The 16,722-nt window shown below is 40.0% G+C and overlaps 1 protein-coding gene across 4 annotated transcripts in view; it reads right to left on the reverse strand.

Annotated features, from left to right (window-relative positions):
- The window catches only part of PPEF1 (protein phosphatase with EF-hand domain 1), a 134,318-nt gene that overhangs the window by 25,623 nt on the left and 91,973 nt on the right, over window positions 1–16,722 (reverse strand). For all 4 annotated transcript variants that reach the window (XM_047716630.1, XM_047716631.1, XM_047716628.1 and 1 more), the window contains 4 exons: window positions 15,926–16,092; window positions 13,036–13,072; window positions 12,238–12,387; window positions 8,310–8,459 (listed from right to left, as the gene is read on the reverse strand). In XM_047716630.1, coding sequence (XP_047572586.1) covers window positions 8,310–8,459; window positions 12,238–12,387; window positions 13,036–13,072; window positions 15,926–16,092 — 504 coding nt within the window. The remainder of the gene's footprint in view (window positions 1–8,309; window positions 8,460–12,237; window positions 12,388–13,035; window positions 13,073–15,925; window positions 16,093–16,722) is intronic.

Consider the following 16,722-nt stretch of genomic DNA (forward strand, 5'->3'; position numbering starts at 1 on the left):
ATAATGTTTCTTTATCTAAATTCCTACAGGCATTAAAGCAGTAGTGAGAAAAACTAACTTTGTCACTAAAGCTGTACAGCCTCAAGAAAACTCTCTGAGTCTCAGTTTTCAGATCTTTAAAAGTGGGGGTTTGGGCCAGGTGACTTGTAAAGTATCTCAAAGTTCTAACTGAGTATGATTCTAAGAGTCTGTCTTTTCCTTGTTTTTGTTCCGCAGGCTTGAAGGACCATGCATTTTAAGTTCTGCAGTTACCCGGGCAAGTCCAAGTCAGGTCTTAACAAGAGAACCAGAAATGGTTGTCCCAGTAAACTGGACTGTACACCCATTTATAGGTCTGATATTGAAGGGGAGCTAGAAATAAGTGAGGAAGTAGACAGTGAGGTGGAGAGAAGCGGAGAACTGGTAGAAGAACTTTGGAAGAAGCCCCTGGTCAGAGCCTGTAGCAACCCTCCATCAGGCATGAACCAGACACTTGGGGAATTTTTGATGATTGACAGCAGTGAGAGCTAAAACCACCTAAAGAAGATTCAGACCAGGATTCTCTTTTCTCCCCTACTGAATTCCAACACTGGCACAATCCTACCCTACAAATAAATAAAATGGAGCCCGTTTACCTTGGTGGTGTTTATGACAAAACAAACACTTGCATTGGCATATCTGGCTCTTACACCATGAATTCATGTTTGGGGGTCCTGATTTGACCTTTAGTATAAGGAAGGCAGAGACATGGAACACAAGGAATGGTGTTTTATAAAGAGGGGATTTAGTTTTAAATTCTCGCATGAAATGTGTCATTTATAGCCAAAATTCCCCCTGGAAAACCTTTTAAATTACCCTTAATGTGCACTACACATGATTTTATACACTAATATGGATGTGAGAATATTTTCTATAAGTGATAATGTACAATGGGATAGATAAGCTTTATGACAATACAATTTTACATACTTTTCTCCTTTTTGTCATATACATGTAGTTGAAATTTACATAAATTCAATGTATGTGACGGACTCTATTAAACTAGAATAAGCACTGACCAAAGAGTTAGTTCCTCAAGCGTCCCCTGTGTCATGTTGGGCAAATCATTGAACCTATTTGAGCTTTAGTTGGCTCATCAATGAAATGAGAAAGATATAGCAAACATTCATTTTTCTTTGACTCAAAGTCAAAGGGGGTATGAGGTTTTTTTTGTTGTTTTTTTTTTTAGATTTTTTTTTTTTATTTATTTATTTGACAGAGAGAGAGATCACAAGTAGGCAAAGAGGCAGGCAGAGAGAGGGGGGAAGCACGCTCCCTGCCGAGCAGAGAGCCTGACATGGGGCTTGATCTCAGGACCCTGAGATCATGACCTGAGCCGAAGGCAGCGGCTTAACCCTCTGAGCTACCCAGGTGCCCCAAGGGGATATGAGTTTTATAGAGATGAATGTCTTCAGAATTATCCATTCCATGAGTTTGCATTTTTTTTCTGTCTAGAACTCATTCACCTGACTCTGTTGAGCCAGACTGTAGCTATAATACAGATTTGATCCTGAGATCCTTTGTTGGTGAAAACAAATTCCTCTGCAGAGACAAGTCCCTTTCCTTCCAACAACATCCTGTCCTCTGAAAGGCAAAGGCCTTGTGAGTGGTAAGTGCATGAAACAACAGTTATTCACAACATTCTTTCCTGAAAATTTTCAGACCAAAAACTGGGAAAGTTTTACTGAAGGACAGTTTTTATAGGTCCTGGTCGACAAAAATCTATTCGTGTCTCAGCCTTTAAACCTCCTAAATCCAAACTAAATCCAGCAAGAAGTGCCCTGGGCTGTCAGCAGCTCTGAATAATCCAGTTCCCAAAAGTATGTCTTGGGGGAGAGTTAATAGCTCCGAAAAGGTGTATCTAAATGCTTCATTTCTAAGACACTAAAGCTACAGAGTAACTCTTCTTTTGTATTTTCCCTCGGTGATCTGTCCTCCTCCCGGTGATCTGTCCTCCTTCCAGCTTTGGGACGTGTCGTTTGAAAAGCTGTGCTCAACCCAAACCTTCCAGCCAAACTGAAACTGCTTTAGATGCCTACTCCTTGTTTCATTGCCTCCCTGGATAAGCAGACACTGACACAGTTCACTTTGTTTTTGAGACCCCCCAGCACTCCGAAGTCATATTTCCCTTCGGAAAAGGTGCATGGGCGTTAAAGGCGGACCAGGAATCCATCCTCCTCTGTGGCTCAGTGACTAGCCACGTGACTACGAACAAGCCATTTCCCTCTTGGGAGCCTGTGCGAGGAGGCCGACCACCCTATCTAAAATTACAGCTCTGCCCTCCACCTCCAGTTCTCCTGATTCTCCCAACCTTGTTCTGGTTTTAATTTTTTTCTGTAGAACTTCCCACTTAACATATTATATAATTGACTTGCTTTTTGTTATATTATTATTTAACTCCTCCCCCTAGAATGTAAGCTTCAGGAGGTATCAGACCTTTGGTCACTGACATTCTCCAAAGTCTATAACAGGGCAGGTGTTGAATAAATACTTGTTAAATGAGTGAATTAAGAGAAAAGAGTCACTCAGGAAATAAATAATTAAAATTATTTTTTAAACCTCTCTGGTCTTCTTGTTGCAAGTTGGTCCTAAAGGAAGGGTATCACACTCGTCTCTATATAGTGACATAGCTATGAGTATGTAGATGCCCCACATATCAGTGAACCTAAGATAAAACTTAAATTATAGCACTCTGCCAAGAATCATGTACTTCTGTGAGTAGGGGACAAATAAGGAGCCTATGACCTTTATTATAACATAGCTCCTAGCTATGGAGTAATAAAGTATGAAATCTGGTTTTCTCTGAAATTTCAACTCTAGCTAACTAAAGTATGCATGCCCACTTTGTACCAGCAACTGAGAGGAAAAAAATGTAAGGGTACAAGTGAAATTATTAAAATAATGGGAATGAGATTCTGGTCCATTTTACCCTAAGATCCAGCGATGTACGTGGAGTCGGCAAGATGCCTACATGTCTATATCATTGGGGTGGTGGGAAGTTCTGTTAAGAATAATGATCCCCAGTCTCCTCCCTCCCCTTTCTTAAGACTCCGTTCTCTCTAGAATTCTAACTTATCTAGGCTTCCAGAGGCCAGAATTTTCTTTTTGTGCAACTCCAATCTCTTTGGCATCATCCTTTTTATTCACCATCCTAGAAGTGCTTGTTCTAACCTTTGGTCTTTGGAATTCGGATCTCAGAATCTAAGGCGGGGTATCCTTTGCTACTTGCTATAGGTTGTCTCTTGTACTTCTCTATTTTTAAATACTTTGGATGCACAAGCTATTGATGAATTCTATTTCTCTCTTCCTACCTCTTCTCCCTCCCTCTCCATCTCCCCACCTCTCTCTCTCTCTCCTCACTGATTAGAAGATATTTTACAACAGAAATCACATTTTAGTCAACACTTTCAGCAGTCAAGGTATAAGAGTACAGAGTCAAGAAATAGAGGCTTCTTAGAGGTAAGCAATCAGAAGAAAGCTGATGGTTCCACGATACTAGTAGCAAGAGTGGACCAGACCAAAGTTTCAGCGACAGAATCAGGGAAAGGGGCAGATGAGAAAAGCCTCGAGGGCCAGAATAAGCCTCAGCGATTGTACCACCGGCTGCAAAGGAGAGGACTTTAATAGGATCAGATTGTGGAGCTATTCCTGAGCCCTGGGGCATTGTTAAGAACAATAGCACAATTAGCGGGCAATTAGTGAAGACCAACAGCTGCTTCTGATACAAATAGAGGCAGGTGCACCAAAGCTTAGAGGGAAATAAGGGAAAGAGACCATAAAAGAGAGCCTACCTAAAACTACGACTGCACGCCCACTCCCCCCGCCCCCACACCCCAGTTGTGAGGGAAACTGTGCATGCTGCAGGCGGCCCTGCTGAAGAGTGACATCAGAGAATACACACTGAGAGGTCGGTCACAGACTTCACTGACCTAGTCAAGTCAAGCACTAAACAAATGAGTGAAAACGCAAATAACAACAAGCCCCAGAGGAGCATGGGAATAACTATCTCGAGTTACTACAATATATTACTTAAAACGCCCAGTTTTCAACAAAAGAGTTATAGGACGTGCAAAGAAAAAAATACACAAGGAAAAACAAGCAGGCAATAGAAATCTCCTTTGAGGGGAATAGGTGTTGACTTAGCAGACAAAGATTTCAAAGCAACTATTATAAATATATTCAAAGACAGATAAATATATTCTAAGACAGACAGATATATATATATATCTGTATATCTATCTATATATATAGCACTCCACTTAACAGGAATCGAATACATTTTCTTCTCCAGAGCACATGGAGCGTTCTCCAAGATAGACCATACACTATCCATAAAAAAAGCATCACCATGTTTTCAAAGGATTTAAATCATATGAAGTATGTTCTCCAACCAAAATTGAATTCAAGTACAAAGCAGTAAGAGAAAGAAATATGAGAAATTCACAAATATGCAGAAACTAAATAACATGCTGCTAAATAATGTATGGGTTAAAGAAGAAATCACAAGGGAAATTAGAAAATACTTAGAGATGGATGAAAATGAAAGCAAAACATGGCAAAACTTACAGGAAGGAGCTAAGGTAGTAGTTACAGGGAAATTTATAGCTTCATTACAAAAGGCAAGTGATCTCAAATTAATGACATTACCTTTCACCTTAGGAAACTAGAAAAAGAAGAGCAAACGAAATCTAAAGCAAACAGAAAAAAGGAAATTAGATAAAGATTAGGGTAGAAATAAACGACGGAGAGAATAGAAAATAATAAAGTCAATAAAACCAAAAATTGGTTTTGTGAAAAGATCAATAAAATTAACAAACCTTAGTGAGTCTGACCAAGGAAAAGAAGAGACTCAACTGGCTAAAATTAGGAATGAAAGAGGTGATAGCACTACAGACTCTATGTGTATTTAAATGTATATATATTACAAACAACAAGATAAATTAGATGAAATGACAGATTCCAAGGAAGAGAAACTATCAGGACTACCAATATACAAACTACTCAAGAAGAAATAAAAAATCCAAATAGAACTATAACAAGAAAGAAGACTAAGTTGATAATTTTTAAAAATTCCTACAAAGAAAAGCCCAGGCTCAGATCGTTTCACTGATGAATTCTACCAAACATTTGAAGAAAAATTATCAGTCCTTCATAAACTCCTCCAACAAGTGGAAGAGGACCTAATGCTTCCCAACTCATCCTATGAGGCCAGTCTTATGCTAATACCAAAGACATCACAAGAAAACTACAGAACACCCTTATGAATATAGATGTAAAATCCTTTTTAAAAATTAGCAAACTGAAGTGAGCAGCATATAAAATGTATTACACACCATGACTAAGTGGGATTTGTCCCAAGAATGTAAGGTTGGTTTAAATCAATCAATGTAATACGTCATATTGATAGAGTAAAGAGCAAACCCCATAAGATCATCTTAATAGATACAAAAAAATCATTTGACAAAATCCAACACTCTTCCATGATAAAAACATTCAACAAAGTAGGCACAGAAGGGAACCTCCTCATGATGAAGGGCAGCTAATATACTTAATGGTGAAAGACTGAATGCCTTCCTCTAATATCAGGAATAAAAAAAGGATGTCTATCTACTCTCATCACTTCTATTCAACGCCATACTGGAGGTTCTAGACAGGGTTATTAAGGAAGAAAAAGAAATAAAAGGCAGACAGTTTGGAAAGGAAGAAGCAAAATTATCTCTATTCACAGATAACATGCTCATGTATATAGAAGGTCCCAATGAACCACTAAAAATCATTAGGATGAATCAACAGGCTTATCAAGGTTCATAACATGAGATCAGTATACACAAGTCAACTGTATTTCTAAAGGTAATTTAAAAAACAATTCTGTTTTACAATAACATCACTTGAGCCAAACAAGTGCCACAGTGTACATTATTAAAAACACTGTTGAAATTAAAGATCTAAATACATGGAAAGACATTCCATATTCATGGAATTGGGTATATAATATTGTTAAGATTGCAATAAGAACACAGATTCAAAGCAATTCCTACCAAAATCCCACCTGTCTTTTGGTAGAAATTGACAAGATGACCCTAAAATTCATACAGAAATTCAAGGGACCCAGAACAGTCAAAACAATCTTTTTTTTTTTTTTTTTTGCCTTGAAGATTTTATTTGTTTATTTGAGAGAGAAAGTGACAGAGAGAGAGAGCATGAGAGGGGAAGGGCAGAGGGAGACACAGAACCCCAGCTGAGGAGGGAGCCCCACTGCCACTGGCCCTATCTGGACTCCAGGATCATGACCTGGGCTGAAAGCAGTAACTCAACCAACTAAGCCACCCAGGCACCCCCAGTCAAAACAATCTTGAAAAAGAACAACAAAACAACTCACATTTTCCAGTTTCAAAACTTTCTACAAAGCTACAGTATTCAAAACTGTGTAGTGCTGATGTAAGGATAGGCATATAGATCAGGGAGTAGAATTAAGAGTCTAGAAATAAACCTTCATATTTATGGTCTGTTGATTTTTGATAAAAGTGCCAAGAAAATTCAATGAGAATAAGTGGTATTGGAATAACTGGAGATCCACATGTGAAAGAATAAAGTTAGACCCCTACCTCCCAGCATACACAAAAATTAACTCAAAATGGATTACCCAAATGTAAGTGCTTAATCTATAAAATTCTTAGAAGAAAATATAGCAATAAATCCTCATGACTTTGGGTTAGGCAAAGGTTTCTTAGATAAAACCCCAAAAACACTAGTTAAAAAAAATAAATATTAGATTTCATCAAAATTTAAAAACTTTGGTGCTGCAAATAATACTATCAAGAGAAGGAAAAGATAGCCCACAGAATAGGAAAGAATATTGGCAAATAATAAATCTGATAAGGAATTTATATCCAGAATATATGAAGAACTCTTATAATGCGATAATAAAAAGATAACTCAATTTTTAAAATGAGCAAAGGATCTGAATAGATATTTCTCCCAAGATATACAGATGGCCAATTAGCACACGAAAAGATGCTCAACATCATTAGAGAAATACCAAAACCACAACAAATCAAAACCATAATAAGATTCGACCTCACACCCACTAGGACAGCCATAATCAAAAGGAGAGGGGCGCCTGGGTGGCTCAGTGGGTTAAAGCCTCTGCCTTCAGCTCAGGTCATGATCCCAGGGTCCTGGGATCGAGCCCCACATCAGGCTCTCTGCTCAGCAGGAAGCCTGCTTCCTCCTCTCTCTCCGCCTGCCTCTCTGCCTACTTGTGATCTCTGTCTGTCAAATAAATAAATTAAAAAAAAAAAAAAAAAGAGGAGAGACAATTTCTTAGTGAGAATGTGAAGAAATTGGAACCTTCATACATTGGTAATGGAAATGTAAAATGGTGCAGCTCCTTGGGAGAACAGTTTGGAAGTTTCTCAAAATGTTCAACTCAGAATTATCTTATGACTGAGCAATTCCATTCTCAGGTATATACCAAAGAGAAATGAAAACCTATGCCCACAGAAAAACTTTTATGTCAGTGTTTATAGCAGCATTATTCATAATAGCCAAGAAGCAGAAACAACTCAAATGTCTACCCACTCATGAATGAATAAACAAAATGTAGCATATCCACACAACGAAGTACAACATGGATGAACCTCAAAACATTGGGCTGAGTACAAGAAGCCAGACATATTGTATGGGTCCATTTCTATAGCATGTCCAGAATAGGCAAATCTATAAAGACCAAAAGTAGATTAGCGGTTGCCTAAGGCTGGGGGAGGGGGTGATTGGGGAGGGAAGGGGGAGTGACTAGTAATAGGTATGGAGTTTCTTTTTCAGGTGATGAAAACGTTCTAAAGTTAGATCGTCATGACAGTTGCTCAACACTGTAAATATACCGAAACCACTGAATTATATACTTTAAATGCAAGTCTATCTCAATGAGACTATTAAAAGTATAGTGATGAGGGGCGCCTGGGTGGCTCAGTGGGTTAAGCCGCTGCCTTCGGCTCAGGTCATGATCTCAGGGTCCTGGGATCGAGCCCCGCATCGGGCTCTCTGCTCAGCAGGGAGCCTGCTTCCTCCTCTCTCTCTGCCTGCCTCTCTGCCTGTTTGTGATCTCTCTCTGTCAAATAAATAAATAAAATCTTTTAAAAATAAATAAATAAATAAATAAATAAAAGTATAGTGATGAGTTCAGAAAGAAGAGTTTGCTTATAAAGGTAAGTCACTTGTTATGGATCTAAGGGACAGCATCATCAATGCGGCATCTTCACTGCCACTTTGGTGAACACTTTGATACCTACCTGTTCCCATTCATGCTTTGGTAACTGTTCGGAAGGGGATTCATTTGTTTTGATTTCCCGAGGTACAACATTTGCACCTGTCTTAGTTTTCTTCAAGTCAGTATCATGGTCTTCATCTATGGAAATTGGTGGCATCAGCACAGATTTCATCTACAAAACAAATTCACACTTTAGCAAAACCCTGTGCTTCATGTGCTGCTGGCAGAAACTCCAGTGCCCATTGCCGCTCTGTCTCTATTGCTGTGCCTCAGCTGATGAAGAAGGTGTGTTTTTCCAGGCCACTTAGGATCAGGATACTTTGCCCAGCTCCTCCCTAAAGTTCCACGCCACCATTTTCTCCTGGGAGTGCTGCTGGCCATCCTTTCTCCTACACCCTGCCAGGGAGCTGAAAGAATTCTAAACTAGAATCTCAGTCTTATAGAATCTTCCTTCTCTGTTCCTCTGCACTGACAGCCCCGCTGGCCTACGCACCTTACAAAATGCCTTTGATGAACCTAGAAGGTGGTTGTCATCAGGTTTCCCCCAACCCTACTCCCTGCTGCCATTAACAACCATACCACAACAGCCGGCATAAACCAGGAAGTGTGGTCATCCCTACCCTTAGAGAGTCCTAAGGGATGGGAAAGTGGAGAAAATGGGAAAGGTATAAAATTGGACCTGAAAATCTACTTTTGCATTTCATTTGGTAGAGTTCCAAAGTCTTAAACCTTCTACTTTTGCTACAGTTCAATTGTATTTAATACAACAAGTACGTGCTGTCAATTCAACCTCATTCTAGGAGGGGTAGAAGACACAAGAAGGACACAAGTCAGATTTCTATCTTTAAAACCAGGCTTATGAGTAGGTGGAATGATGACCCCCAAAGGAGATAAAATTTGTTTTCCTGGGAAAACTCCTGGCCTAAAAACTTCTCCCCAAGGGGTGTCTTGGTGACTAAAATTCAACCCTCAGTTCCAAGTATCAGGAAAGAGAGGAGAGAGTTGGAGGGAGAGTGCTTTGTGTTCAGAGCTTACTCTACGCTGTTTTCTTCACCTAAATAATTATATTTAATCCTCCTAACAATTCAATATAGTAGGTATTTTTAGCTTCCATGCACAGGGGCAGAAACTGAGGTTTCAAAACCTTTCATGCCCAGTCACCCAGCCAGGAAGTGGCAGAAGTAGGATGTAAAGCTGGCTTTGGCTGTCTGATGTCAGAGCTTCATGAACGTTACTAAGTCAAGGTGGCTCTCACCCTTTGATCTCCGCAGAGAGAGTAACAGCCATTCTAGAGACATGGTCTTTTTTTTTTTTTTTTCTTTTTTCCTAAGTGGGCTCCACAACCAGCATGGAACCCAACTTGGGGCTTGAACTCATGACCCTGAGATAGAGACCTGAGCTGAGACCAAGACTCAGAGGCTTAACCAACTGAGCCACCCAGGCACCCCAAGCCATGCTCTTCATAGCTCAGAAAGCTCTAGAGAGGGCTGGCTGCTCAGGCTCCCTTCAGAAAAGGATAAGTTTTCAATCAGATCAATTGTAGTGGCTGCCATGGCTGATGAGCACTGTTGTCGCATGGCGGGTGGTGGTAGAGCATGGCACTCCTGCTGCGTGCTTGACAATACCTGACTGACTAAAACATCATGTTCCCTCACTCTTGCCTAGAATCACGTCCACTCATTATGTTAAACTGACTATCTTGATCGAAATGTTTTACTAGCTTGACTATTTGCTGATACCATGAGAAAGAAGCCTTCAACACAGGGTGACCTTAAAATTTACTGCAGTCGGAGTACTGAGAATAAAGGGAGACACTATTAACAATTACCAGAACAACAGGTACAAGCCAGGAGATATGGTCATGGTTGGGTGAAGTTGGAGAGGAGGGATGTAAAATCACCACAGAATCAGGAAAGGGGTGGTAAAGAAGTTTCTATCCAGTTTTGTCTTCAGTCTTCCCTGCTTTGGTCTTAAATGTCTTAGGACACAGCCAACAAACACTGATTAAGTATTCACTACATCATCCAAAGGGGCACATACACCCGAATGTTTATAGCAGCAATGTCCACAATAGCCAAACTATGGGAAGAAACTAGATGTCCAACAACAGATGAATGGATAAAGAAGATGTGGTATGTATGTATGTGTGTGTATATATATATATATATATATATATATATATATATATATATATATAGTGGAATACTATGCAACCATCAAAAGAAATGAAATCTTGCCATTGCGACGACAGGGATGGAACTAGAGGGTATTATGCTTAGTGAAATAAGTCAATCAGAGAAAGACAATTATCATATGATCTCCCTGATATGAGGAAGTTGAGAGGCAATGTGGGGGGTTTAGGGGGTAGGAAAGGAATAAATGGAACAAGATGGGATCGGGAGGGAGACAAACCATAAGAGACTCTTAATCTCACAAAACAAACTGAGGGTTGCCGGGGCAGCGGGGCGGGGGGTAGGTAGAGGGTGTTTGGGTTATGAACACTGGGGAAGGTATGTGATATGATGAGTGCTGTGAAGTACAAACCTGGCGATTCACAGACCCGTACCCCTGGTGCTAATAATACATTATATGTTAATTTAAAAATTTTTTAAAAACATAGATTATAAAAAAGTAAAAAAACAAAAAGTATTCACTGCATCTTAGGTGCTGGAGTTTATATCAGTGAATGAGAGAAGCAGGGGAGGATAGAAAATAGTACCCCAATTCTACACTTAGTTCTGGTAACTGTTACGAAGGATATGTACAAGGGGCTTGAGAGCAGATAGAAGCGGACCTGACGTAGTCCGGAGGTCATGCAAGGCTTTCCAGAGGAGGGGGTCCATTTAAGCTGATATTAAAAGGATGAGAAGAAGTTAGCAATAATACTATCTTTCATATGTATATAAAGTGATAAGGGTTCCAGAAACTCAAGGTGAAGAAGGGTCACACTTCTGTCTATACCAAATTAAATTCCAGCTCTAGACTCTACTTGTCTGGATTGGTTGGAAGTTGACTCTCAGTCTGGAGGGGTAAGGGTTCAGGCTTCTCACTAGGACCGTAACTGGTCATCTGGTTCTGGAGCTGCTATTGGTCCTCATGCTCACAGGGCACATCCTATGCCCCTGGTCTGCGGGCGTTGCCTGGGCTCTGGTACAGGACCCAGATAATTCCAGTCACTTGGCAAGACCCAGCCAGAGCCCTTTGCTAAGTATGGGAGCTTTACAGGCCACACCCAGCCTCTTCCCTTAGAGGTTCTGTACCTGTTCTTGCTCTGTTTCTGTTGTACTGACTCTGATTACTCAGTTTAAAACATTTCCCCTCAAAATACCCTGAGCCATTTGGAGGATAAGAGAAGTCATAGCAATTCAGAAATAAATTGCTCTATGGCTCCATCTATATGAGACACCCCGAGTAGTCAAATTCAGAGACAGAAGATAGAATGGTGGTCAGCAGGGGCTAGGAAGAGGGGAGATTGGAGAGCTGCTGCTTAATGGGTAGAGTTTCAGTTTGGGAAGATGAAAAATTCTGGGAATGGATGGTGGGGATGATGGCACAACAATGAGAATGCACTTAATGCCACTGAGCTCTACACTTAAAAATGGTTAATTAAAGTGGTTCATTTCATGTTATGTATATTTTACTACAACATTAATCAGAAATTTTAATTTTAAAATATCAGGATTCTTCACTTTTAGAAACTATATGAAATGCCAACAGTTCCTCATTTTCCACTTACATCATGAAGTTAAAAAAAATACATTTGCCATATGTAGAAGTTACCCATTCAGTTCTTTATCTTGCAATCATAGATTTTCTTAAAATTTGTACTAATTTTTGCAGAGTTATGACAACTACTAAAACGTAAGTGAATACAAAATTAGAAATGCAAAGAGGTGTACATCCCCTTATAAAAACTCTGAGACAAGATTTATGTAAACATTTTTTCTTACTTTGTGTCTTTCTATATGGTGGAGCAAATTCAAGTCTGTGGACTCTGATATCCCACCATGTATGACCAGGATTTCATTGTCAATGATTGTACCAATTGGGAGCCAGGTATAGACATCTTCTAAGATTTGTAAGATTTTCTTTCCATGCATCTGTAGGTAAGAACTGGAGTAAGTTTTGTTTTTTGGTAAGTTCAAGTTTATCACAAAAAGCAACAGCTTTCATGCCACACAAAGGAGTCATGGAGTCACCAACCCACCAGCATGCATTAATCATGTCTTTTTATTCTACTTTTGTTGGTTTTTTATTCTATGTTTTTGATACTTTGACAACTTGGTTCCTTGCTGACCCTAGAGGAGAGATTGCTCTTCCCAGAGGTAGCTAATTCCTAGAAATCATAGATGATTTACCTTTCATATGCAGATGAGTGTCTTTCATATGCAAACTAACCAATCCAGAGCCCACTCCTTTACTCACTTACAGTGAGTACAAATCTCTTCCTTTGTGATAATCATTTCTGTATCTGCATGTTTACCATAAAACAAATCCTGGGTACATTTACAACAATAGAATATGTTTGTATCTGTGCTGAAACTAATAACAATGAAAGTCACAATGAAAAAGCTTGGTTTGGTCCAGGAAGAAAATGAGGCCTCTACCCTGGCCAGAGGTTCCTGCTGTGCTTTTATTTATTTATTTTTTTAAACCCATCACCCTTCCCAAAGACTCTTTTTTGGTAGGTCTATGGACAAGCAGCAAAGTGAATGCATTAAAAAAGTAATAAAAAGTACGAGTCTTACCTTATATTTATGCAAAATTTCTTTTGTGAAGCCATACCTGAAAAAAAAGAGAACAATGGTGTTCAAAACTGATTAAATGTTGATAACTCCTACTTACGTCATGCAAAAAGGGGACCTACTGACATCTCATTATCACAAGTATGAAGAACTCAGAGTTTAGTTGAAACTATTACTTACCCAAGTTTTTGCTAGGCATGATGGGAAAGAACAAAAGCAGCCAATGACATCATCCCTACTTGGAAGGAGCTTATAGCATGGAGAAGGAAGATAAGCTTTCATGAAACAATTTTCAAGGCAACTTAAGAAATATGTGCTAGGTATAGGATGTGTAGCTGCTGTGAGTACTCGGAGAAGTGTGCCGTGGCAGCTGGGGGAAGCTGTGTGGGAGAATGCTTTTCATTTAGATAGAATTTCTCAGACATCCTGAATCTTAGAGTAAATGAATGAAGGTGCAGGAAGGGGGGGTTGGGGGGAGAGACAGAACAGAGACAAAGAAAAGACTAGAAGACAGCAAGTTGGTTCTTTACACTCTCTCTGATATAGTTCATGTAATAGTATTCAATATTTTAATAGAAAGAGTCAGGAATTTTCATGCCTGAATAGTAATCATGAAGGGAACGTCCATGATGGAAATTTTTAAAATGACTTTTCCTTGCCTTAGGATAATCATATATATTCTTAAGGCCCAAGAAAGGGAAGTCAGAACACAGCATATTTATTCCAGGTTTCCATGCAAATCATGTCATGTCAGGCTTCTAGATGTGTTTCCCGAGATGAATTTAGTCCTGCACTCGCCAAAGGTGTCTATGTTGTTAAATCCAATGGACACCTTGCAGTCCTCATGCTTCTTGCCCTCTCTGAAGCACTAAATATAGTTGACTACATCATCCTTCTGGAAGACTTTTCTTCTCTTGGATTCTGTGACAATAAACCCTCTTGGTTTTCCTTGTACCTTTCTGGGTATTCTACATCTCCTTTGCAAGTTTTTCTCTGCCTCACCTTGAATGGTGGCATTCCTTCGGATTCTGTCCTAGGCCCTCTTCTCCCTTCACTCTCTCTTGGCAATCTCATCCTTGCCTAGGGCTCTGGGTACTATGTATGTGCCAATGTTGCCAGACAATGCTGCAGGCCACACTGCATGTCTGTGCTCTGGACACAAATATGCAACTACCTAATCAAAAAGCCCTTCAAATCACCTTACCCCAAAATGAACTTACCGCTCATTCTCATCTCAACCTTTTCTTCTTGTCATGTTCCCAATATCAGTGAACAATGCCAATGTACTCTCACATTGAAGCCGGAAACCTGGAGGTTATCCTTGATTCTCTCTACTTTCAAGTCCCCCATATCACATTACCACACTTTAAACCGTCATTGCCTAAACTCCTCTCGAATCTGTCTACTTCTTTGTATCTCCATCCCTACTACCTTAGTCTACATGAGAAACCATCATCTATCTCTTCAACTACCTCCTAATTGACCTCCCACATTCAAATATTTCTTCCTGCTGCATTTAAAACACAAATTTTATGATACTCTTCTATGATTATTGTTGTTGTCCTTAGAAAAAAGTTCTAAATTCCTTTGCATGATCCAACCATGTCTTATGTCTCCAGCCCTGCTAGGGACCATCCTGTCCCTCAGTCTGTGCTCCTACCCTCCTAAAGTTCTTTCAAATCTAAAAAGTCTTGTCTCATATTCTACCCAAGTTGTCCCCTCAGTGTGGAATATCATTCCTCATCTCTGAATTGCCTAATTCATCCTCAGGTTTCAGGCTGATACCATACTTCTACGGGAGAACCTTCTATCACCCCCCAGACAAGTTAGGTCCCCACTTTACAAACTTATCACACTTGAAAAACCTGTTCAATGTAAGTCTTCCCTGCTAGATGTAAACTCTGTGAGGGCAGAGGCCATGTCTCTTTCATTAACCATCATAGACATGAGATAAATATGATTGGCTAACTGAATAAATGAAAGGATGAGTGGCATGCCCAAAAAAACCTTTTGAGCTACATTACATATAAAGGACCTCTGAGAACAGTCTGGGACTTTTTTCATCATAGTCTTAGCTATGTCTTAGCTAAGTCCTTCCATGCTTGAAACATTATAATTGGAAAATCTCTACTCAAAGCCAGGGGATGAAACTGCCCCAAAGGCAAGACTCATCAGTTGCTGAGCTTTTATCAAGGCACCCAAAAACCTAGAAATAAAAGCATGAGACACGTCATGCCTTCTACTGCCCTAGACCAAACTGGCAAAGGAGGGGTGAAGGAAGAAGAAAGAAGGGAAAGGGGAACATTTATCACCGACTATGTCTTCCAGCAAAATTTGGTAAGCTATTGAACCAATCGTTATTCCTCAAATCTCCAGTGAGTCAGATAGTTGAAATGCTACATTACAGCTGTTCTCAAATGTGTTTATGAACAATTATGCCAGAAGCAATCACCATGTCATAAAAAATATACACATCAGTGAAAAACACAGCACTAGTTTCTGAGACAACATCTGAGGCAAGCCAAAAGTGTAGCAACAGAATGATCTCATCTAAGCCTGCTCATAGAAACTACCACACCTCCAAAACTGGCCTAATACATCCATCCAGGAAAAAATTTGGCCTATGATGGGAGGCATGGGAGGAAGAGAAAGAACATAACAGAAGGGAGAAGCAAGGACAGAACTAGACGAAAATGGAAGAAGACTTCAGAGCAACGTATACTCACTCAGTAGAAGACTGAGGTAGTAAATTGAGGTAAGACTTGAAGGTCTCCCTTGAGATTCTCCTCATCCTTACTTCTCTACACTCACTTGTAACTCTCTGCTAGGAACTAAACCTGGCAGTATTTTTCAGTATGGGAAATAAAAGAGGAAATCTAAAGACCTAGGTTACCTCAGATTCATCATAAAATCTTCATGGTTCCCTCTGTTCAAGTGCAGGTCATTGGGGTAGACAAGAAAACTCACAAACAGGATCATTAGGATCTCCATGGAATGTTTTCCTCGATCTACAAAATCACCATTAAAAATATATGAGTTGCTCCCTGAGGGGAGACCATTCTGTGGAAGGAGGAAAGCGGGGGAAAACAAGCAGTTAAAAGAATGTACTTTTAAAATAAGGCTTTGTACTTAACTTCCCTGTGAAGATGGAGAAAAGAGGCAGAATCACTTCCTCCACTGGGAAAAATCTGCTCACTAACTTGAGGTAGTTCCACTCTTCTAGGTCAGGCATCTCCTGGAAGGGACTTTGGAAGTGAAGCATTAGCTTGGGGTAGGAAGCTTCCAGGGGACATGGTGACTGCTTATTCTACCCACTACCTACTCTGAGTTTTCTCTGAAAGGAGCTGATTTTTGTCCTATCAAAAATGGCTAACCTTATCTCTTCTTTCTCCCTGGAAAAGAGGGAAACTTCCACCCAAGGAAGAACACTGGACCAAGAGCTGGAAGTCTTGCATTCTAAGAGGCCCTCTGTTTAATTTCTTTGGGCTGTGAATCCCTCAGTGTACAAAAGGGAGAGGACACTATATCCATCCCCTCCCCAGATCAAACAAGAGAATGGATATGAAAATACCCAGCGGAGTGTAAGGTCCCACGCAACTGTGAGCAGGGCTGACATATCAGCAGCGCACTCTGATACAACTGCACCAGGTGTTGACAGCTGGTAGATACTATGACTGCTCACTGGCCGGG

This window comes from Lutra lutra, chromosome X, assembly GCF_902655055.1.
Source record: "Lutra lutra chromosome X, mLutLut1.2, whole genome shotgun sequence".
NCBI lineage: Eukaryota > Metazoa > Chordata > Mammalia > Carnivora > Mustelidae > Lutra > Lutra lutra.